General features: G+C 36.7%; 1 protein-coding gene across 5 annotated transcripts in view; it reads left to right on the top strand.

The window, feature by feature from the left end:
- The window catches only part of BRAF (B-Raf proto-oncogene, serine/threonine kinase), a 197,973-nt gene that overhangs the window by 119,379 nt on the left and 52,999 nt on the right, over positions 1–25,595 (top strand). For 4 of the 5 annotated variants that reach the window (XR_010158687.1, XM_009454360.5, XM_016945457.4 and 1 more), the window contains exons 6-11: positions 3,645–3,793; positions 4,723–4,842; positions 10,756–10,915; positions 17,646–17,682; positions 21,756–21,892; positions 23,214–23,331. Coding sequence is in view for 4 of the 5 variants with exons in the window: in XM_009454360.5 (XP_009452635.3) it covers positions 3,645–3,793; positions 4,723–4,842; positions 10,756–10,915; positions 17,646–17,682; positions 21,756–21,892; positions 23,214–23,331 (721 nt within the window). In the remaining variant the exon portion in view is untranslated. Of the gene's footprint in view, positions 1–3,644; positions 3,794–4,722; positions 4,843–10,755; positions 10,916–17,645; positions 17,683–19,105; positions 19,226–21,755; positions 21,893–23,213; positions 23,332–25,595 lie in introns of all 5 variants that reach the window. The other variant, XM_054656323.2, reaches the window with a different exon arrangement.

Raw genomic sequence — 25,595 nt, 5'->3', positions numbered from 1 at the left:
GCCAGAATGTATTATTTATCAGGATGTAATTTTCTTGAAATATTTTCAATAACTTTCTATTCTTAATGGAACAGAATGTGTAAATAAATGTGTATTGAAAATGGACTTTTGGCTGGGCACAGTGGCTCATGCCTCTAATCCCTTGAGAGGCCGAGGCAGGCAGATCACTTGAGCCCAAGAGTTCAAGACCAGCCTGGGTAACATGACAAAACCTCATCTCTCCAAAAAAATACAAAAAGTAGGTGGGCATGGTGGTGTGCACCAATAGCCTTGGCTATTCAGCCTGAGGTGGGAGGATAACTTGAGCCTGGGAGGCAGACTTTGCAGTGAGTCATGATTGTGCCACCATACTCCAGCCTGGGCAACAGAGCAAGACCCTATCAAAAAAAAAAGAAAAGAAAAAGAAAAGTAGACTTTTGATGTTGAAATCTATTTAATGTATCATAAAAAAATTTACATGTAGCAGAATAGATTAGGAAGTTCTAATTCATGTTGTATATAGTCAGGGTAAGTAGTGTTGTATGAATACAGTTATATATGGAGTCATAATGTAAAATATCGTTATTTGTGATTAAAACTCTGAAAAACTGGGCACAGTGGCTCACGCCTGTAATCCCAGCACTTTGGGAGGCTAAGGTGGGCAGCTCACGAGGTCAGGAGTTCAAGACCAGCCTGGCCAGCCTGGTAAAATCCTGTCTCATTTGAAAATCTTGTGAGTTGTAACTGGTTTTATACAAAATATCGAAGAGTGGAAATTGTATAATTACAATCATGTAATTAAAAGTATTAACCCCCCCCCCAAAAAAAAACCTGTCTCTACTAAAAATACAAAAATTAGCCAGGTGTGATGGTGTGCGCCTATAGTCCTAGCTGCTCGGGAGGCTGAGGCGGGAAAATCGCTTGAATCCAGGAGGTGGAGGTTGTAGTGAGCCGAGATCATGCCACTGCACTCCGGCCTGGGTGACAGTGAGACTCTGTCTCAAAAAAAAATCTCTGAAAAACTGAAATGAATTAAGAATATAGAGGCCGAGTGTGGTGGCTCATGTCTGTAACACTCTGGGAAGACAAGGCAGGCGGATCACTTGAGGTCAGGAGTTTGAGACCAGCCTGGCCAACATGGTGAAACTCCATCTCCACCAAAAAGTACAAACATTAGCTAGGCATGGTGGTGCATGCCTGTAGTCCCCAGCTACTTGGGAGGCTGAGGCAGGAGAATCACTTGAAACCAGGAGGCAGAGGTTGCAGTGGGCCGAGATCCTGCCACTGTACTCCAACCTGGGCGACAGAGCGAGACTCCATCTCAAGAATACAGAGCAAAGAACAAATAATGAAATAGAAGTCACCCATGCTCTCGCCACTCTGAAGTAGCCACTCACATTTTGATATTTATTCTTATATTTTCTTATTATTATATACACTAAATAAATATATTTTAAGCAATTTCTGGCTTTAGTAGGATAGATTCTTCCTAGTGCAGTTCTGTTACGTGACTCATGTTCTACATCATTTGCCTTTGACATGGAATTCTTAACATGTTGCCTTCTAAGTTTCACCTAGAGAAGTGTTCACAAATAAGTTTATGTGGCCCAAACATTCTGATCCTCTAAGAAATTGATCATTTGTTAGAAAAAATAGATCTTATTGTCTTTTAGGTGATTTTTCTATTTCTTTTTTTTAGTAAGATTAGGAAGAGCTGTTTCAATTTTCATATGATTACTTACTAGTTTTATAAATAATTGTTTTTACATTTTTATCCAAAGTTAACCATTATGTTTTTGGACCATAGATCAGTGGTTCTGATTCTGTCAGCTATTTTGTTTTTGTTTTTGTTTTAGCTATTATGTAGATTGTATTTATAGTCTCTCTCCCTCCCACCCCCAATTCCACTCTAGAGGAAATCACTGTTAATTTTTAATGGTTTCTGTTTTAAGCTCTTTTGGTGATTATTTTCATCTTACTAAATACAGTTACACATTGCCTGATGACTGGGATATGTTCTGAGAAATGCATCAATGGTGATTTTGTTATGTGCTTACACAAGCCTACATGGTATAGCCTAACTATACAACTAGGCTATATGGTAGAGCCTATTGCTTCTAAGCCAATAACCTGCACGGAATGTTACTGAACTGAATGCTGTAGGTAACCTTAACACAGTGGCAAGTTTGTGTATCTAAACATAGAAAAGGTACAGTAAAAATACAGTATAAAAGATCAAAAATGGTCTACCTGTGTAGGATACCTAACATGAACAGAGCTTTTAGGACTGGAAATTGCTCTGGTGAGTGAGTGGTGAGTGAATGTGAAGGCGTAGGACATTACTATTTGTTACTGTAGACTTTATGATAAACATTGTACACTTAGGCTACAGTACAGTTTTAAATTTTTTCTTCTTAAAAAGTTTATAAAGTAAAAAATTTACATTAAACTAAGGTTTAATTTTTTTAACTTTTTGACTCTTGAAATAACAGTTTCAAAAGTTTAAAAACATTATATAGCTATACAAAAATATTTTCTTTATGTGCTTATTCTATAAACTTTCTTCTATTTTAAAATTTTTTAATTTTTCTTTTCTACTTTTTAAACTTTTCTGTTAAAAATGAAGACACAAGCTGCACACGGTGGCTCATGTTTGTAATCCCAGCACTTGAGGAGGCCTAGGCAGACGCATCATCTGAGGTCAGGAGTTCAAGACCAGCCTGGTCAACATGGTGAAACCCTTTCTCTAATAAAAAATAGGAAAATTAGCCAGGCGTGGTGGCATGTGCCTGTGGTCCCAGCTGCTCGGGAGGCTGAAGCAGGAGAATCACTTGAACCAGGAGGTGGAGGTTGCAGTGAGCCGAGATCGTGCCATGGCACTCCAGCCTGGGTGACAGAGCCAGACTCTGTCTCAAAAAAAAAAAAAAAAAAAAGACACAAACATACACATTAGCCTAGGTCTACACAAGGTCAAGATCTTCAAGGTGTCACTAGGCAATAGGAATTATTCAACTCCTTTATAATCTTATGGGACCACTGTGGTATGAAGTCCATGATTAACTGAAGTGTCATTATGTGACACATGACTGTAATTATCTTTTAGCCACAATTTCTTGCTTTATTAACTTTAGATATCATATACTGATTACTGATTCTATAAGGAATTAGCTCATTTATAGTTCTTCCTCTCCCTCCTCTCCCCCAATATTTTTATTAGTAGTTTTTTGGTTCTTCTATTGGGTGCCTTTGTAACTTTAATATATGCCTTTCTTGTTCCGTCAACACCAGTCGGCATTTCTTAACCTCCCTTCTTTGTATGATAATTAAAGTATAGGCTTCTTCCTTTCACCTCTGTTTCCTCCTTCTTTTCATGTCTACTTTTACTTTTATGTTGTCAAGCTTGAAATCAGTTGCCAGCCTTTTACTCATTTCTCATTTTTTAACTTCTGGGTTTTTAAGTTAGATAGTGGGGTGGGAAATAAATATGTGTAGTCCATCTATTATCTTGGACCCCCGGTTTTCATTTTATAATAGTACTTTAGTATGTGAGTTTCATGATATAAATATATTACAACTTTCTTATTTTAAACAAGAGAGTAGATACGTCAGTTTCTAGAAAGTTTTCTTGTGAGTTTTTGAAATCTCTGTGATTTTTTACTTTGCAGGTACGAAAAACGTTTTTCACCTTAGCATTTTGTGACTTTTGTCGAAAGCTGCTTTTCCAGGGTTTCCGCTGTCAAACATGTGGTTATAAATTTCACCAGCGTTGTAGTACAGAAGTTCCACTGATGTGTGTTAATTATGACCAACTTGAGTAAGTAATCCAAAAATATCTCTTTTCTACCTACCATTTTACACTTAAATTTTCTTAATGTGAAGCTACGATGTCTAAAAGTCTGTGAGGGTTTTTCTTCCATACGATTGTTATAGAGAATTTTTTTAAAGTGTAGTTAGAGAATAATATGTAGAATGGACAGTATTTCTCTCCCAAATTGTAATTCTGGTTCAGCTATACAGTTAATTTATATTTTATATTATCGTTTAATTAATCAAGACCCCTAACCCATAGAAACCATTTTTGGATAGTTTCTAGGAGGAGAGGGAGAGTTGTTTCAATTAAATTAAGCATTATGATTTTGTACCACAGATCAGGTAGTCTGATTCTGTTAGCTATTTTGTAAATTACGTTTATATTCTTCCTCTCTCTCCTTCATCCCCATTCAGCTCCCTTCCCCCAATTTATTTGAGTAAGATGTAAAATTTTTGTATCCAGTATATATCTCTTTCTAAAATTTCTCTTTGCTGTATGCCAGTTTTTCTAATAGATTAGACTGAGTCTGTTATCTCTTTTTGTGTCATTGTTGCTGCTGCTATTAAAGTCTTACTTTTCTTGATCACCTGAGCAAATAAAACTTAACTCTGTACTTTAAGTAAATTATAATGTCACCTAATTTACAGTAGATACTTTTTATTCTCATTCTTTAACCATAAAGCATGATTTTCATCTTGTAGTATGTAGAAATTTGCTGAACTGAATGATTAGTTTTAAGTTATAAGCATGCCTTTGAAAGTGCAATACAATTTTTTTAAAATAAGCCTTTAGACAAAAATACAACTAATTGAATTTTAACAGTTGTTTCTGAGAATGGAATTTGATCTCAGTTTTTTTGGTTAACTATGTATTTTGGTATATGAAGCTTCTGGGTTTTGCACAAGTTAGGTTTGTTTTGTTTTGCCTCACAGTTTGCTGTTTGTCTCCAAGTTCTTTGAACACCACCCAATACCACAGGAAGAGGCGTCCTTAGCAGAGACTGCCCTAACATCTGGATCATCCCCTTCCGCACCCGCCTCGGACTCTATTGGGTATGGTTTGACTTCTGCTCTTCGGCGACATGCTACTTGAACCGCTTTCTTTTGGATCTCCTGGTTAATTAGAAACCTTTCCAATGTTTAAATTGTTAAATTAAGGACTTTTCCCCCAAATAACTTATCATACCACTCAGATATTTACATGCATTTGATACAAATAAATGGGATTAAAGCTGACATAGACTATTTCAGAATCAGTCCTGAAAAAATCAATATTGGGTATGATTTGATTTCTGCTCTTCAGTGACATGCTTCTTGAACTGCTTTCTTTTGGATCTCCTGGTTAATTAGAAACATTTCCAACATTTAAATGCTTAAATTAAGGATCTTTTCCCCAAATAACTTATTTTATCACACCAGTCAGATATTTACATGCATTTGGTACAAATAAGTGGGATTAAAGCTGACATAGACTATTTCAGAACCAGTCCTGAAAAAATCATGCAACAGATCATTTTGAGTCTACACCTTGAGTTCATCTTTTATTAGGTATGGAAGTATATGACTTCCACTTATGAAGAAGCATTGATATGTGAGACAATGGCAAACAATGTAAAAATAGTATATAATTATAATCTACAATTTATGATGGAGTATATTGAAGTATGTGATGAGGACATAAATGTATTCATGTTTACAGAAGGAAGAATAGTGAGGAAAAAGAGAGTGCTCAGGAAAACTTAATGAAGAAGGTGGTATTTGAACTAGACTTTAAAGAATTACTACAATCTGAACGGGCCTAGGGAATAGAAGCATGGTGAAAGGGGAATGGAGAAACAACAGATATAAAGGGAATAAACAGATATAAAGGGAATGAAGATGTTAGGTTTAGAAGCTAGTGAAGAAAGGTTTATCTGACTTAAGAACTACCATGTGTAAAACCAGATTATGGAGAGTCTTGGAATTGAGGCCAGAATTTAGACTTAAAGGTCTTTAAGCAGATTACTAACTTGATGAAAATGGCTTTAAAGAAAAAATCAATTAGCAGTGAAATACAGATGGATTGACAGAAAATTTAGGGTGAAGAAGGCCAACCTAGGATGTTGTTGGTAGTGAAAACTGAGAGAGGCAGTGAAGACAAGTTCAAGTGCTAGAAGTATGGAAAAGGGATAGATATTCATAAAGCGTAAAAGAAAAAGATGAACAGTATTATTAATCAGTTGAGGATAAAGCTGAGAAGTGACTTTAAAAATAATGCAAAGGCAGCCGGGTGCGGTGGTTCACGCATGTAATCCCAGCACTTTGGGAGGCTGAGGCGGGCAGATCACGAGGTCAGGAGTTCGAGACCAGCCTGGCCAACATGGTGAAACCCTGTCTCTACTAAAGATACAAAAAAAAAAAAAAATTAGCTGGGCATGATGGCACACACCTGTAATCCCAGCTACTCAGGAGGCTGAGGCAGGAGAATCACTTGAACCTGGGAGGTGGAGGTTGCAGTGAGCTGAGATCGCACCATTGCACTCCAGCCTGGGTGACAGGTGAGATTCTGTCTCAAAAAAATAAAAATAATGCAAAGGCGTCATATATTTAAGCTTCATAGTAGGAAATAAAAAGGAAGACACAATAAAGATGAGTTAAGTGGGTATCAGTTTACTTTGGAACATTTCTCGAACTCCTGGCCTCAGGTGATCTTCCTGCCTCAGCCTCCCAAAGTGCTAGAATTACAGGCGTGAGACACTGCACCTAACTAGCTTTGGAACATTTCTGACACAGATCTGTGTACTCTTTCACATTGAATTTGGGGCAGCGTTATTTAGGCTGTGTCTGGAAGCACATGCTTTAAAAAAAAAAAAAAAAAAAAAGGCCGGGCGCGGTGGCTCACTCCTGTAATCCCAGCACTTTGGGAGGCCGAGGCAGGCGGATCACGAGGTCAGGAGATCATGACCATCCTGGCTAACACAGTGAAACCCCGTCTCTACTAAAAATACAAAAACAGAATTAGCCGGGCGTGGTGGCGGGTGCCTGTAGTCCCAGCTACTCAGGAGGCTGAGTCAGGAGGATGGCGTGAACCAAGGAGGTGGAGCTTGTAGCGGGCCGAGATCACGTCACTGCATTCCAGCCTGGGTGACAGAGCAAGACTCCGTCTCAAAAAAAAAAAGAAAGAAAAAAAAAGTCCCCATACAGCATTCTGTCCTAGAATATTCCTGAGATGTTAAGATTAGAAATATTTATTGTCAGTTTTAACCCTACTTCCTCCCACTCTTCACAATGTAATGCCATTTCTTCAGATTTCTACCTAGAGAAATCTTTTCAAAATCAGTTGACATTTTCAGTACAACTTTGTAATTTTTACAAAGCCAACCTTTCTGGTGATCTCATGGGTTAGAAAATTTTGCAAAATAATTTTGTCTTAAGCAGTGAGTATACTTAACTATTTGGAACACTGGAAAATGCAGCCGTTGTGTTCTCTTGTCAGGTTGTAGCAGTTATCTCTTCTAGTGGAGTCATTTTATTCCCGTTGGCTCTATCACTACTTGTGTGCAGCTGTGTTTTTTTTAGATGGTCAAATCAAAATGTTATTATTTGGTTGGTTTTTAATTAATCTTTTGGTTATAATATTTTCTCCTGACAGATTCTGTAGACCATGATGCCTTTGTAATGGCAGGTCCCAGTTCTGTGAGCAGTTACAAAACACCCTAATGAAATTAGCTTGGCCTCTCTGAAGGTTTATAATGGTAATGATCCAGGACATTTGCCTTCCAGTGAAGGAATGCTATCTTAAAATTAAGAAACCATTTGCCTGTGCCGTGAATATTTTATTGGTAACTGAACTGAAATATATTCTGATCTTGAGCAAATGATAAGATGTTCAAACTTGTCTATAAGTCATTTTCCTGATGTTTTTATGACATAACTCCATATGGTTGTCTCTGTAAAGATAGAAGCCAATCTTGTTCAGTATCAAAACTCTTTTGCAGTTTGTTACTAGTCCTGATAACAATAATAATGGTCATGAAACAAGTGTAATAATGGATGTAATCAAGAAATATTGGAGAAGCGATACATTGCCCAGTTTTGAATATAAAGTGAGAGATACCTCTTTTTCTACTTTTTAAAAATGCTGTAGAATGTATAAATTTATGAGAGGTCAACATTTAAAATGTGTGTATCACCAGACCAAAGTTTTCAAAACTTTTAAATATTCTAGATTAAGAATGAGATCTAAACTAACTGGTAATTTGCTGAAGGGTATTATAATTAAAATTCCTTTTGTCTTTAATTTGGTACTGCTTTAAAGAGGTTTACTGCAAGATAGGTACAGGTATCATTGGGAGAAAGCCAGTTTGCCAACTGCCAAGATACTTCATAGGGTATAAGTTACCTTGGTTAGTGGAAAAATTTCCCAGTATGGTAATGTAATTTTATCGATTCCCAGAAATGATGAGATTGGGAGTTATACTGGTTTGTATTAACTGAAATCAGAAAAAAAATTGAATCAGGATACCAGGTAATATTTTTCAGTGAAAAATATACCTGTTATGTAAATTAGACTTCTTGTGTTGTGTGCGCCAGCACTCACTCTTCTTTTGTAAGAGATTTATGGGAAATCAAATTATAATCAGAAGACTGTTTTCGTTAAGCATAGAATTAGGACATGGCTGAGATATTCAATGACATCAGATTATGATCACTTCAAATGTTCCCTTGTACTTGCCCTGAAAGCTAGAGAAGTTGACTTGGTGGACCAAGACACAACTATTAGATACCAACTACCAAATTGAGTTTCTCTGATTTTGTATAATATGCAGATATCATCATTTTCTAATATATACATTCTTTAGATATGATAGTGAAGTGTCTTAGATTAAATCTGGTTTTTGTTTTTCTTCTGGACCAATGTCTTTTGCATACTTAACTCTGATTTGTTATCTACTACATGTTTCTGTCATATTCCTAACTTGGTGAGTTTCAGAAGTGACTTACTGCCATCTCTGCCTATCCCAGATCAATTATTACAGTAGGCTATCTTATGCAATTCTAGTTAATTCATACTTTTTCCAATTTTAAGCCTTTTTTTTTTTTTTTTAAGATGGAGTCTCACTTTGTCACCCAGGCGAGTGCAGAGACGTGATCTTGGCTCACTGCAGTCTCTGCCTCCCTGGTTCAAGTGATTCTTGTGCCTTAGCCCCCTGAGTAGCTGGGATTACAGGCCCTTAACACCACACCCAGCTAATTTTTGTATTTTTAGTAGAGACAGGGTTTTACTATGTTGGCCAGGCTGGTCTTGAACTCCTGACCTCAGGTGATCCACCTGCTTTGGCCTCCAAAAGTGCTGGGATTACAGGCATGAGCCACTGCACCTGGCCTGCCTTGAGACTTTAAATCAGCCTGTAAATAGTTGTCAGACAGTCAGTGCCCTTTCTAAAACTTTATTGACTAATGTCATTTTTGCATTCTTTTTCCTGCTCCTAAAATTTTCTAGCTATAGACATATATTTGGCTACCTAAAGCAAAAATAAAGACAGCTCTGTCACAAACCAAAAGTTTCTCAATAATCAGAAAAAATAAAAAGTACCTAGATGGAACATGCTAATTTTCCTAAAGGCTTGTTTCTTACCTATAATTCTCATTGAGCCGATACCAATTTTTTTTTAGTACATAGTATTTTATTATTTGCATATCAATTCTAAGTGGATTCATTTCGTTAATATAAACACATGAAGTCAAAACTTCTTTCCTTAGCTTTAATAATATGCTTCAAAGAAGTAAAATTGTGAACTGGTGTGGTTCAGATTCTGACATGTTTTATTCAGAGACTGACTTTCACTGTTAGGCTTCCTTGGCTCTTCAAACCTTTATTCATTCCTTTCCTACTATATTTTTTTCCCATTCCTCACGTCTCACAAAAGTGTCTTTTTATTCCCTCAACATTGTCCTTCTAGCTGTGTCTTAGTAACCACTAATAATTAGTTTGCATAAAATAGGGTGGAATGATAACCAATATGTGAAGAGAGCTTATTGGCACTTAGCCATTCATTGGTCCTGATGGAGTTAAGTGAGACAGCTTACCTCATCTATCAAGTGACACTCATTTCCCCACTCCTAGGATACCCTTTCTGAGGGGCTACATCCTTCCAAGTGTTTACAATCTAGTCTCAAAACTTTAGTGTTCTCTGTGAGTGCCAGGTTCATTTTAGGGTGAGATATCATAGACTATGTTATTTAGCTACCATACCGAAATAGGTATGTAACATATTTTGGTGATTTTCCAAATAGCATACAAATGTAACATTTTGGTGGTTTTCCAAATAGCAGTTTTCAAAAATATTTGCTTTAGTGGTTAATATATGATTCTCTTGTGTCTCTGTTATCAATAATGGGCATGATAAAAAATCCAGAATATGAGAGATATTGGCACTCTGAGGATATCTTCTGAATTTGAAAAGGATTTTTCAATATTGTTCTGGATTTTCATTCAACTCCTGTAAAGGAACAAGCACATCTTTCAGGTCCTGAAATATGCATTTGTATTCTCAAAATATTTATAATTTCTTAATATGTAAAATTTTCATTTTAGTAAATTCAGATGTCAAGACAGTGTTAGAAAAAAATGGCAAATTATATTCAGTCATTCTCAGAGCATTTTTATATAACTTCAAAGGTTGAACTTCTTCAGTTGATGGCCACAGGTAATTTCTAGCCATATGTAAATTTCCCTAGTGTTTTCCAGGTAAGAATCAGTGGTCTTATCATTGATAGTTCCTGGAGGGCCTACTTGAGCAAAGCAGCTTTGGCAGTATTGGATTTTTAAATTAATACTTTTAAAAGTCATTACTGCTAGGTTTTTAATGCTTTAATGATTTTGAGAATATAAAAACAAGAAAATCCTTTTATCTTCCTTTTTAAATATTATTACCTTTATATCGTTACTCTGAATCTTATCTTCCAATGACTTCATTTTTCCAGGCCCCAAATTCTCACCAGTCCGTCTCCTTCAAAATCCATTCCAATTCCACAGCCCTTCCGACCAGCAGATGAAGATCATCGAAATCAATTTGGGCAACGAGACCGATCCTCATCAGCTCCCAATGTGCATATAAACACAATAGAACCTGTCAATATTGATGTAAGTATCCAGCATTGCTAGAACTAAAAAAAAAACCAAGTATGTATCTTTATTTTTCTGCTATAATTATAACTTAGATCAGAAATAAGTGCCATTTTTCATTTATCACAGTTATTTTAAGTGATAAGCTTCTTGTGAATCACAAATCAGAAAAGCTTCTGGTTTCTCTCTGATGACATTAAATATTTCACTGACTCCAGGTTATACAGTCACTCTGATTTTTTTCCCTTATGATACCATCTCTATAAAAGTCATCTTCAAATGAAAATGGTTTAAATATCAAAGGACTGATAGAAGCCCTTGACAGAATTAAGTTCTTTAAAACTTTTATAAAAATGATTATGATTGTGCTATAAGAGGTGGATATGAAATTAAGAATTTCAGGCCAGGCATAGTGGCTCATGCCTGTAATCCCAACACTTTGGGAGGCCAAGATGGGTGGAATGCTTGACCCAGAAGTTAGAGACCAGCCTAGGCAACATAGTGAGACCCCATCTCTACCAAAAGTAAAACAAATTAGCCATGCATGGTGAGGCATGCCTGTAGTCCCAGCTACTCTGGAGGGTGAGGTGGGAGGATTGCTTGAGCCCAGGAGGTCAAGGCTGCAGTGAGCTATGTTTGCACCACTGCACTCCAGCCTGAGCAACAGAGTGAGACCCCGTCTCAAAAGAAAAGAATTTCAATTTGTGCTATCATAAGCTTGGCATTATGACCAACAAAAACTTGATTTTTTCTGTGTTTATTTTAAAATTAGCATATAATTGAAACTATAAATTTTATTAAATATTAATATAAAAGAAAAACTGTATTATAAATTTTAATTTTGTAATTTTAGGTAAATTTGCAAATCAGACTTTCTTCCCACTTTTTACTAAGAAATTTTCTCTATTTTTATTGGGTTCATTTTAAGTGACTTTTTTCTAGTACTAGTTTTCCTTAACTAGCAAGGTTCACCTCTATCTAGCAAGACCTAAAAACAAAGGAAGAAAGGGGAAAAGGAGAATGTGATATAAGAAATCAAACCATATGTCCAGGTTAGGGTTGTTCTCAGTCTGTCCAAAATTGCAACCTTCATCTTTACTTTGAAAACTATCATCCTTTTAGACTATTCCCTTTTTCTCTGATTGTTACCACTGTTCCCTGGTATGTTGGGCTTCATTTAGAGTGTCATCTTTGTATCTTGCCTTTTCATCCTCTCTCGTAACCAGTCACAGGGTATCACCTTTTCATGTGCATCTCAAACTGGTTTTTACTTATTACCGCCGCCATTTGGGCCCATATTTTTTCACTTGAATTATATACTACATTAATCTCCTAAATAGATTTTCTGCCATTGATTTCTCTCTATCCATTTCCATTCCTTCTGCAACTGTCAGAATTTTTTTACGCCTCTAGCATCATCTGTTCTCTTGTTCCAAAATTTTTAGTGACTTACTGTTGATTACAAGGTAAAGTGCAAACTCTTTAGCATTTTTATTCATGTTCAAGCACTTATGATTCCATTAAAAAGATTTACTAATAACTGTGGGCTATGCATTGTGTTAGGCAATTGGGAATTATTTATGAATTAGCACATGGCCTTTGCCGTCAAGGAAGTCACAGTCTAATAGGTGAATCAAACATTTAAATAGATAATTACAAAATATATAATGGTAGTTTAGAGAAGGTGGTAATAAACTCCATCTGGTTGGATCTAGGAATATTGAGCAGAGAAGGGACAACATTTAAGCCAGATTATGGTGAATAAGTAGGAGTACACTACATAAGGGGGTTAGGAAAGTCATTTGTTAAGGAAATGAAAGGCATAGAAGTGCCTTTACATGGAATGTAATTAATAGTTGATATTGAAGTTTAGGGTCCAGGAGAAGGCTTGGGGAATGGTGGAAGGTGAAACTAGGCAGGTAATATCTACAGTGAAAGGCTTTGTATATTACTCTGAAATCTAAAGCAGTGCTAGGGAATCTGAAGAATTTTGATTGGGAGAGGAAGTCATCAGCTCTATATTTTAGAAAAATCTTTGATGGTAGAGTGGAGGATAGATGAAATGGGAAACACATAGAGGCAGGACTGTCAATAATGTGGTTTTTACAGTATTTCAGACAAGAAATGATATTTAAACTCAAGTAATAGCATTGGTGCTGAGAAAGAGTGTGTTTTGGGGAGGGAGACTATGAATTAGTGAATTAGTGGTAAGAGTCTTAGGAATCATGTTGAAAATGACTACTATTTATGAATACTTATTATATACAGGTACTATGCTAAGTGCTTTACGTAGACTTTCTTATTTCATCCTCATAAAAACTCAGGTTATGTACTATTATTATCTTTATTTTACTGTTAAGAAAATTAGATTTATAGAGGTTAAGAAACATACCCAGATTACACTGCTGATAAATTACTGAAGTGGGTTCAAACCTGGCCTTTCTCTCTTATACTTAACCACTATACTGTTTTGTAGTAGAGGAGAGGAGTGAAAAATATGAGAAGTAGAGGATAATGCCAGGTTTCTGGCTTATAGATACTTAGCTTATAGACCGAGTTTCTGGTAAATAGCACAGTTTGTTAAATACCAAAGGAAAACAAGGTTTGCAGAAGCAGAAATTTTAGCTTTTTGGGGGGATATATTGACTTTAAGATGCCTGTGGGACTTTCAGGTTTAGAAATCCAGTAGCAGTTGGATATAAGGACCTTGAGTAGAGATACAGATTTAGGAGTAATTAGCATATTTATGTCAGTTAAAGCCATGGATGTAAATTGCTCAAAGAGCATATGTAAATTGAAAAGGGGAGAAAATGTAACCCTGATAAACATTAACATTGGAGGTGCAGGCAGAGACTCTCTGTCTCCTTTATGGACTGGCTCTTCCTAAGTCTAGCCCCAGATAACTAAGAAAAAGTGTTGCAGAAGCCAAAGGAAGAAAAGGGGTTTCAAGAATACCAAAGTAGTTGGTGTCAGTTGCCATTACGATTCAAATGAGATAAAGACTGAAAGGACTATCAATTTTGGCAATTGAAATGTCATCTTTACTTCATTGAGAGCTGTTTTAGAGGGCCAGTAAGAGGAGAAGGCAGCAGGTGAGGAAGTAGGATTAAGTGTTAATTTTGAGAAGCTTGGCTGTGAAGGAATGACAAAAGAGGATAGCTTGATTCAGGGTTGAGGGACAATTTTTTTTGGTTTTTCGGTTTTTGTTTTTGTTTTGTTTTGTTTTTTGAGATGGAGTCTTGCTCTGTCACCCAGGCTGGAGTGCGGTGGTGTGATCGCTGCTCACTGCAGCCTCCACCTCCCAGGTTCAAGCAATTCTCCTGCCTCAGCCTCTCGAGTAGCTGCGATTACAGGCTCCCACCATCATGCCCAGCTAATTTTTGTATTTTTAGTAGGGTTTTGCCATGTTGGCCAAGCTGGTCCTGAACTCCTGACCTCAAGTGATCCGCCCACCTCGGCCTCCCAGAGTGTTGGGATTACAGGCGTGAGCCACTGCACCCAGCCAAGGGACAATTGTTTTTAATGTAAGAGACATTAGTATATTTGTAACTGGAGAGGAAGAAGCCAGTGAAGAGAAATTGAAGATAACAAGAGAGGAAATGATTGATGTAATAAAATTCCTTGAGCTTGGAAATTATGTCTCTCAGAGACTGTGAAGAATTAAAGATGGACATAGCCAGCTCTGTAACTCTTTACAGACTGTGTGATGTTGGGCAAATTATTTAATCCTGGGGCTAGTAGTGTTTACCTTCTATAGTGGTTTGAATTGCTTATTATGCCTGGTACATAATAAGAATTCAGAAATTATAGCTAATATTAATATGCAAATAGTTATAGATATTAGAGCAGAAAAGTTGTTTGATGGCTTTTGTTTTCTCTATTATGGTGAAGGGAAGGGATGTAAGTAAGAGAAGGAACTACAAAAGAGTGGGAAAAAAGTTGAAATATCCAGTTTTCAAATGCTAGAAGAACCTTTGTAACCTAGAATGAGTAGAAAAGATTGTCAAGGAGCTTTAAGAACACATTCGGAATTAAAGAATCTAAGTTTATGTTGTTACTAGCAGTAACTTGTAAGAGTGGAGAAAGCAAAATTTGGTTAATCCATAGTTGCGGAGAGTTTCAGAGCTGATGCAACAGAAAAGAAAGGGGTATGGCCTTTGTCTTGTAGTTCCTTCCACCTGAAAGACTCTTTGCTTTTCTACATGCCTCTCTATCTCTGAAACCCCAACTCAGAGTAATTCCTTGACTGCTTTATCAGTGACCAAGTCCTATAGTTATCATACACAGCACTAAAAATCTTATCGGCTGGGTGCAGTGGCTCACACCTGTAATCCCAGCACTTTGGGAGGCCGAGGCAGGCAGATCGCCTGAGGTCAGGAGTTCAAGACCAGCCTGGCCAACATGATGAAACCCCATCTCTACCAAAAATAAAAAATTAGCCGGGCATGGTGGCAGGTGCCTGTAATCCTAGCTACTCGGGAGGCCGAGGCAGGAGAATCGCTGGAACCCAGGAGGCGAAGGTTGCAGGGAGCTAAGATTGTGCCATTGCACTCCAGCCTGGGTGACAAGAGCAAGACTTCATCTCAAAATCTTATCACCTGTATCACTTAGTTGGCAATCAATTGAGCAGCAAACTTTGGCATCTCTTTTATTATATTCTTATGCAATTATTCTTAAATTATTTGATTTTCACTTACTTCCAATGTGCGCATCTTACTTCCAATGAGATTGTAAGCTCTCAAGAATGGAAAGTTAATGACATCACTAGGATTTTTATATTTGTTGGTAGCCATATAACTCCTATCACCTTGTTTTCAGGTATGTATTTGATTTTTCTGTAGAAAATGTTGAAGACTTTATATGATACATTAAACATGATAGAAATACATCTTTAAAGAATTTACTTGGTTTTAGCCTGTAAACAAAAAGTTGTCTATTTGCAGAGACTATTCAGAGATATTTGGGGCCGTTCAATCCCTCATATTTAAGTTAAACTAAATAAACAGACTAATGCAAGTTCTACCCATCAAGGCCCAAATTGCATTACCAGTAGCGACTGTCCCCACTACCATCGTTGTTATAAAGAGCTAAATATATATATAGTTTTTCTTTTGTTTTTTTTCTGTGATGGAGTCTCACTCTGTCACCCAGGCTGGAGTGCAGTGGTGCAATCTCAGCTCACTGCAACCTCCGCCTCACAGGTTCAAGCAATTCTCCTGCCTCAGCCTCCTGAGTATCTAGGGTTACAGTCGTGTGCCACCATGCCTGTCTAATTTTTGTATTTTTAGTAGAGATGGTGTTTCACCATGTTGACCAGGCTGGTCTCAAACTCCTAACCTCGTGATCCACCCGCCTCAGCCTCCCAAAGTGCTGGTATTACAGGCTTGAGCCACCGTACCCGGCGCATAAAGAGCTATATTTTAATAATAAAGACAAATTTTAGTGGCTGGTTGCGGCGGCTCATGCATGTAATCCCAGCACTTTGGGAGGCTGAGGTGGATGGATCACCTGAGGTCAGGAGTTCAAGACCAGCCTGGCCAACATGGTGAAACCCCGTCTCTACTAAAAATACAAAAATTAGCCAGGCATGGTGGTGCATGCTTGTAGTCCCAGGTATTCAGGAGGCTGAGGCAGGAGGATCACTTGAACCCAAGAGGCAGAGGTTGCAATGAGCCAAGATCACGCCACTGCACTCCAACCTGGGCGACAGAGCAACTGAGTCTCAAAAAAAAGGACAAATTTTAACAAAACCTTTCTATGAGCCACTTTGTTTCTTTCCTCTTCTAGTGTGCCCTTATCCGTCCATATTTTTATTATTGTAACCAGTGTACTTTTAATTTTATATTTTTAAATTATACTGTAAACATGTTTCATGATTCAAGCTTCATAATTATTTTGGTAGCTGCATAATACTTCATTAAATTGATACACCATAATTTTCTTAACCAAAATATGTCAAAATGCCTATAATAGAGAAATAATTATTTATAACTTTTTAATATGATGGATAATGTTGCACTAAACATCTTTGTGCATATCACTTTTTCTTCTGAATTATTTCCTTAAGAAAAGTTCCCAGAAGTGGAATTACAGAATCAAATGATATGAACATTTTTATCTCTCTTAATATGCACCAGTATCATTTTTTTTAAGGATTGATGAAGCCATTTTTAAAAAATTTGTTTATTTCCAAAGTTCAGGGGTACATGTGCAGGATGTGCAGGGTTGTTACGTAGGTCAACGTGTGCCACAGCGGTTTGCCGCACAGATTATCCCATTACCTCGGTATGAAGCACAGCATCCATTAGTTATTCTTTCTGTTGCTCTTCCTCCTTTTACCATCCACCCTCCAACAGGCCCCAGTATGTGTTGTTTCCCCCATGTGTCCACTTGTTCTTATCATTCAGCTCCCACTTATAAGTGAGAAAACACAGTATTTGGTTTTCTGCTCCTGCATTAGATTGTTGAGGATAATGGAAGCCATTGGTTTTGAATGGCCTGAAATGGACATCAACATTTGATTAGGACTAATAATTGTTTCATTATAGGTTTACATTGGCAAGTGCTTCAAAATTTAGATTGTATTATGTTCACTAGATAATTCCAAATTGTTTTGTGTAATAGTTATAAGATGTATTGTTTTAATTAATAAAATAATTCTTTTAATGTTAGTGGAAAATTCAGTGTTATTGCTACTTTCTGATTATATGCTTGCTTGGAATAAATATACATTACTATTTATTTGTAGGACTTGATTAGAGACCAAGGATTTCGTGGTGATGGAGGTAAGTAGTGATTTCAGGTTTTTTTAAAAACTCAAGGAAACCGCAATTGCTTTGCTGCTTATTTCCTTTATACTTGCCTCTTTCAAGTAACAGACACAGAGAAAAATGTGTAGAGAAACCCAAAATTTTTTTGTTTTTCTGTAGTATTTGTCATTTACCTCTAATAAAATGTTAACTAGTTTATAACATGAGTAGAAAAGATGACTGGACATAAAAGGAAGTCTTAAAATGTACTATCTACAGTTTTAAAATTTCTTCCAGGATCAGACAAGATCGGACACGTTCAGGATGGTATGGCCGTAGACTACAGTTTTAAAATATCTTACCAAGGAAAGATCCTTAATTATTATACCCGCTTTATTAATTTCTAACCATCTTGAAAGCTATTGTTGATAAATTTCCTTTGTGGGGCTCCACTGATACTTAAAGATTGACCTTAGAATCAGATAAAACTTAACTTTGCTAAATCATTCTGAAGAGGGGGTTTGTCAGACATTATCAACCACTTCCTTCAACTTTCTGGAAGTGTTTTAAATGTACATTTTATAGAACAGACCCATAATGGCAAAGCCCATTTGTCCTCTTCTTAGGTCAGTAAATACACAAATGAGAAACTGAATTGAGATTTCCAACTGAATTTTCATCTAGTATTCACTCTAGTACATAAGACAACATTGCTTAAGAAAATACTTTTTGTAAGCATTACCCTATATAATGTTTTATAAGAGGTGATATTTGAGACTATCTTGAAGTGTTCTTCCAGGGGGTCCTTTACACTTACCTTCCCTGTTGTCTTCTGCCTAGTAAGGAAGACCTGTAATAACTGCTTATCATGCTTAGAGTTGACCTCTTCACTGTGACCTTCTTTATCTTCAAAATATCTAAGCCCAGACTCAACAATATTTTACATTGAGTAAACATTGTTATAAACCTTTTTTTGTTATGTTTCTGTATACCCACGAAGCAACCAAAATAATAATAAGCCTGCATTCTATACTCTGGACTTGGTATTGATGTTAGCACATAGTTACACAAGCTTTTTTTTTCCTGTTTGTTATTTCATGAACCTGCCAATTAATGTTGCTGCCAGTTTGACTTTCGTATGTCTTAATAGCTGTGGCTTTTGATAATTTTGCCTAATACATCCAGCATTTAAATGTTGCCATCATGTTAGCATCACAAAATTAACTTAGTCATAAACACAGCCTGCTTAGTACCTAAAAGCAAGTGGCATTTCTTGTCCTTTTCATGAGTCACTTTTAAAAAAATCATTGGGATTTTATGAAAATAAGCAGATTTTTGGTCCAGAATTATTTTATGAAGCAGGCTTCAATTCATCTTATTTATTCCCCATGACTTCTTTCATTTCTTCTGTGTGTCTGTCTTCCTGTGTTTGCCTGCCCTTCTCTTTCTCTTCTAACAGCCCCTTTGAACCAGCTGATGCGCTGTCTTCGGAAATACCAATCCCGGACTCCCAGTCCCCTCCTACATTCTGTCCCCAGTGAAATAGTGTTTGATTTTGAGCCTGGCCCAGTGTTCAGAGGTAGTTGGGCTCTTCTTTCTTGTTTTCACCCAAAGCAAACTAAATATAAAACTACAGATGCTGTTTGTGCCTCACCCTCACAGCGTGTGTTTGTAAGTGTGAAAGTTTTCAGTACTAAATTTCTGCTTGGCCTGGCTGGAATGCTTTGAATGTGCGTCTCACACGTACTCACTGCCACAAGCTTTCTGTATGCTGTCTGTCATAAGTTTTTAAAAGCAAGAAAATCCTGACCTGAGATTTCCATCTTGTTTTTTTGTTATTTTATTACTTCTTGGTCCTGATAATTTCTTAAACTTAGTGGGTGGGAATAAATAAGGTGGGTGGGGAAGAGCTTACTGGATTCCTTTGATTTTAATGCATTTAAGTGATTATTCTTGATGACTTAATATTTGTTAATTTTGTGGTTTTTAAGAAAATTAAAGTGTCAATGGAAACTTCTATTATGAGATTTTATTAGGCTTTTGGCCTTTTTTCAGATTCTGTAATACTAGCAGTGTTTTTTGGGTTTTTCTTTCCCCCAATATGGGATGTGTATATTTTTGTCAAAGGTAGGGAGCTGTTAAAAAAGACAAAAAGAAGATTTATAACATATTTTAGATATTTCAGTGTACTTCAGAAATTTGAGAATTTATCCTTTTAATTATGTCCTAATAGAAGAAAGTTTACAGTATAATTTCATTCTCCCATTTCATCTTGCCATGTTTTATTTAGTAGTTAAACTGATTTGTAAAAACTTAAGTCGGGCCAGGCACGGTGGCTCACGCCTGTAATCCCAGCACTTTGGGAGGCCGAAGTGGACGGATCACCTGAGGTCAGGAGTTCGAGACCAGCCTGGTCAATGTGGTGAAACCCCGTCTCTACAAAAATACAAAAAAAATTAGCCAGGCATGATGGCGGATGCCTGTAATCCCAGCTACTTGGGAGGCTGAGGCTGGAGAATTCGCTTGAACCCAGGAGGCGGAGGTTGCAGTGAGCCGAGATCACACCATTGTACTCCAGCCTGGGTGACAGAGCAAGACTCCATCTCAAAAAAAAAAAAAAAAAGTAAAAATTGGGACAGATGTCTTTCTCTAAATATTTTTAAAGATTTATATTTACTGACTCTTGCTAGTTAGTATCTGTTATATATTCTGAATGTAGTAATGGTGCTTCAGATTTTTGCTCTCTCAGCCCTGCTGTTTCTCAGAAAATCCATAGAATGGGATGGAAGTCATACAGTAGTGAGTAATACAACTAAATTAAGTGATACAATAAAACTACTTAGTAGATCATAACCGTGAAGCCTGGTCAAGCAGTCGAGGCTTTATAATGTTGAAAATTATCAATGGAAGGTAGAAAATGGATTGTGCTCTACTTAATAGACATTGTGGATACCATTTTATTTTAGAAAATTGCATATGAGATCATGAAAATTCTACATGGTGATATAATATGATGTAATAATGGTAAACATTTTCTACAGATTAAACATTTAAATGTGGTTATTGGTATCCTTGTTATCTGAAAGATAGTGGCTCTTTTTTTCCTTAAGAGTAGCAGTCATTTTTTAAAAAGAATCTATTTTCTTGAGGTCATTTTGTTGTTCTGTATATAGAACTATTGCCTGGACATCTGAGTTCTACTCAGCTGTATTCAGGCCCCAGTAAGATTCACTGCCCTGAACTCTTCTGAACCAGGTGCTACTGTACCTTAACTCAGGATGTTTGCCATGAGAAAGGTATGCAACCCTGCCAACAGAGATCACTTCCAAAGAGTATACTCCTCAGGCTCACTTGACCTATAGAATATTTGTATTTATAGTAACTTGGCTGAGAGGCCATAGCGCTTACTTAACAAAGCTCTCACTTACAAAGGCAGAGATTTTTCAGAAAGTCTTGAGAAATATGCCTGGCTTTATTTACATTAACTTTGTTTTGTAGTTAACAAATAATCTTTGTTTAATAATGTAAGCCTCCAGGAACCAATGATACTGACCAATAGCTCTTAAATATTAGAGCATGTAGTTTAGGATTATATTTGAGTTTAGTGATTAATATGAATAAGTCAGATATTTTCAACATTATGGCCATTATTAGAAAATGTTTCCATCTGGGGGTTTCCTTTTTTTTAATATTGATTGGCTGTTGAGGTAATATTAAATAATTAATTAAAAGTGTATTTGTTATATAGGCTTTTACATTTATTTTGCTTTTTGGTTTTTTTCATCAAAGAAACAGAAACTTGGGAGTATTTTTAGTATTTCTGTCTTGTTTTAGAGAGATTGTTTTTCTCCTAGATTTTGCACCAGTAAATAAAGTATGTGTCTATCATCAGATATCTTAAAGGTCATTAAATTGGCCAGAAAACTAAAAGAAATTATAGTTGTAATCACCAAATGAGGCCCCTTTTTGGCCCATCCTTTCCAAAGGTCTATATTTAAACATGCACTACATTTTAAAATTAAGTCTAAATATCCCCCAACCTTCTGCCCCTGATAAATTAACATACTTGCTCCTCCTTAATGTATACATTTTTCTTTTCACTAATTTAGGATCAACCACAGGTTTGTCTGCTACCCCCCCTGCCTCATTACCTGGCTCACTAACTAACGTGAAAGCCTTACAGAAATCTCCAGGACCTCAGCGAGAAAGGAAGTCATCTTCATCCTCAGAAGACAGGAATCGAATGGTAAGAGTGTATGATATCTTTTTTTCTCTGAGTTCTTTCTTCTTAGAAGTCACAGCCAAATGTAATATTATCCTTTAGATATATTATGTCCATATGTGACACAGAATTCCCATAATTAAATAAATTTAAGAACTGATAGTTTTTTGCTTAAAGCATATTTCTACAGCACTGCTTTTTGCTGTCATCTGTAATATAATTTAGTAAAAGGCAGTTTTGGAAGAGTAACAGTATTCTGTTTCTAAAGTAAGGAAAAAGAGAGAAAGCTAGTATTAGAAGGCACGAAAAGGCTGGTCCAGAATTCAGATATTTCAGATATCTACTGAAGGACATTCTTCCCTATTTAAAAAATCAACTTTCTTCTGCAAAATGAATCCACCATGGCACATGTATACGTATGTAACAAACCTGCACATTCTGCACATGTATCCCAGAACTTAAAGTAAAATTTAAAAATAAAATAAAAAATGAATACTGTTTAGCCATAGTATTGCTACTAATTGTTGAATAAGAGGATCTTTTACCCTACCAAAGTAATTTTATATGTTGATTTTTTTTTTGGAAAGACCGAATTAGATAAGATACATGAAGAAATTTAGCACTGATTGAAAAAGACTACCTAGATGAATTGTCAGTAGTTACCATAGGTTAACTTAAAATTTTTTTGTGATTTAGAGCCAAAACTATTCACAAATATAGCAGCACTTATCTTGCTCCTTAAAGTCTTCCAGATGATAAAAACATTTTACTTATTTCAGTAATATACATTCCTGCTCATACCCCATAAATAATTTATATTTTTTAATAAATTGTTTCCATCCTAACCATCCTTCTGAGCAAAGTATCACAAGGACAGAAAACCAAACACCACATGTTCTCACTCATAGGTGGGAATTGAACAGTGAGAACACTTGGACACAGGGCGGGGAACATCACACACTGGGACCTGTCATGGGGTAGGGGGAGGGGAGAGGGACAGCATTAAGAGAAATACCTAATGTAAATGACGAGTTAATGGGTGCAGCACACCAACATGGCACATGTATACATAAGTAACAAACCTGCACGTTGTGCACATGTACCCTAGAACTTAAAGTATAATAAAATAAAAATAAATTTTTTCCATCCTAATATTGACTTCAGTCTTAAATTTAAGTTTTGTATTTTAAGAGTCATACTTTTAACTACTATTCCTCCAGAGAATTTTTCTTAAGGGGATCTCTTCCTGTATCCCTCTCAGGCATAAGGTAATGTACTTAGGGTGAAACATAAGGTTTTCTTTTTCTGTTTGGTTTGACTTGACTTTTTTACTGTTTTTATCAAGAAAACACTTGGTAGACGGGACTCGAGTGATGATTGGGAGATTCCTGATGGGCAGATTACAGTGGGACAAAGAATTGGATCTGGATCATTTGGAACAGTCTACAAGGGAAAGTGGCATGGTAAGTATGTAATGTGGTGACATTGTGACAAGTCATAATAGGATATGTTTAACAACTTTTATTTTGTAACAAATATTTGTTATTTTGTAACAAATATATCATCAAAGGAAATATTCACTGTTCGCATCAGTAAACTATTTTGATTAGTTTCAGGACTCCTCCAAAAGTTTCTAACAAAAATTATGGGAAATAAAAACTGTTCACAGTAGTCGGGACTCCTACCATTTTATTACAGTAATAATTTTTAAAGGGGAATTCCTCCAGGTTAACTAGTCCTCAAAAGGATTTTATTTTCTTTTAGAGTCTTTCAGCTGATAATTTTATTTGTATTATAAGTCACAAGTAAACATATTAAAAATGTACTTAATGGCTGGGCGCAGTGGCTTATGCCTGTAATCCCAGCACTTTGGGAAGCTGAGGCTGGCTGATCACGAGGTCAGGAGATCGAGACCATACTGGCCAACATGGTGAAACCCCATCTCTACTAAAAATACAAAAATTAGCTGGGTGTGGAAGCACGTGCCTGTAGTCCCAGCTACTTGGGAGGCTGAGGCAGGAGAATCACTGGAACCCAGGAGGCGGAGGTTGCAGTGAGCTGAGATCACGCCACTGCACTCCACCCTGGTGACAGTGAGACTCCGTCTCAAAAAAAAAAAATTAACAAAGAAATATAAGTGGCCAGTAAACATATACAAAATGTTCAGCCTTACTAGTTATCAAAGAATTGCAAATTCAAAAAATAGACATCATTATTTGCCTCTTAGTTGGACAAAATCTTTTTAAATTGGATTATATTAAGAGTAGTGGATGTATTTTCATCAAAGGTTTAATATCAATGAAAAGTGAAAGTGAACATGTATCCAACTAATAGAGAATTGGATAAATTTATACCATCATATGTGATTATATAGGAGTTAAAATGGCATGGTAGAGGTACATTTATTGATATAGAAAGGTGTCTTTGGTATATGAAATTTTTCAAAGCAGTATGTGTAAGATACCATATTATGGAGCTCATAGAAATATATAACATAATTTTTTATATGACAGTATTTTAGGCCAGGCACAGTGGCTCACGCCTGTAATCCCAGCACTTTGGGAGGCCGAGGCAGGTGGATCACCCAAGGTCAGGAGTTCGAGACCAGCTTGGCCAACATAGTGAAACCTCGTCTCTACTAAAAATACAAAAAATTAGCCAGGCTTGGTGGTGGGCGCCTGTAATCTCAGCTACTCAGGAGGCTGAGGCAGGAGAATTGCTTGAACCTAGGAGGTGGAGGTTGCAGTGAGCCGAGATCCCGCCATTGCACTCCAACCTGGATAACAGCGAGACTCTGTCTAAAAAAAAAAAAAAAGACTGTGTTTTAGTTTATATCTCCTTAATCTCCTTAATCTATCTTTTCACAGGTGTTCATAAATATTCACACTACATTCATGTAAAAGCCTAATAACATATAATGTCACTTTTGAGTGACATAATTAAGGGAATTTTTTTATACCTTCAAAATGTCTTTAAACTTTAAGTGCTGTACAGTATTTTATGATACAAACAGTAGAATAAGCACTGTATTACTTTGATAATTGAGGAAAATCAATGTTGATTTAACTTATTAAAATATACATACAGGTTGAGTATCTTTATTTATTTATTTTTGTGTGTTTTGTTTTGTTTTGAGACAAGGTCTCGCTCTGTCGCCCAGGCTGGAGTGCAGTGGCACAATCTCGACTCACTACAACCTCTGCCTCCCAGATTCAAGCAGTTCTCCTACCTCAGCCTCCTGAATAGCTAGGATTATAGGCGCGTACCACCACCCCTGGCTAATTTTTGTATTTTGAGTAGAGACGAGGTTTTGCCATGTTGGCCAGGCTGTTCTCAAACTCCTGACCTCAGGTGAGCCACCCACCTTGGCCTTCCAAAGTGCTGGGATTACAGGTGTGAGGCAGCACACCTGGCCAGGTTGGGTATCTTTAATCCAAAATCCCAAACCCGAAATGCTCCAAAATCCAAAACTTTCTGAGTGCTGACATGATGCTCAAAGGAAATGCTTATTGGAGGATTTCATATGTTTGGATTAGGGATGTTAAACTGGTAAGTATAATCAAAATATTCCAAAATCAGAAAAAATTTGAAATTTGAGACACTTCTGGTCCCAGGCATTTTGGATAAGGGATACTCAGCCTGTATATAAAAGTGCACATAAATTAGCCAGGCATGGTGGCATGTGCCTGTACTCCCAGCTATTGGGGAGGCTGAGGTGGGAGAATGG

Source organism: Pan troglodytes, chromosome 6, assembly GCF_028858775.2.
Source record: "Pan troglodytes isolate AG18354 chromosome 6, NHGRI_mPanTro3-v2.0_pri, whole genome shotgun sequence".
Classification (NCBI taxonomy): Eukaryota; Metazoa; Chordata; class Mammalia; order Primates; family Hominidae; genus Pan; species Pan troglodytes.
The sequence above is the reverse complement of the archived record's forward strand: the minus strand, read 5'-3'. Positions and strand labels throughout refer to the sequence as shown.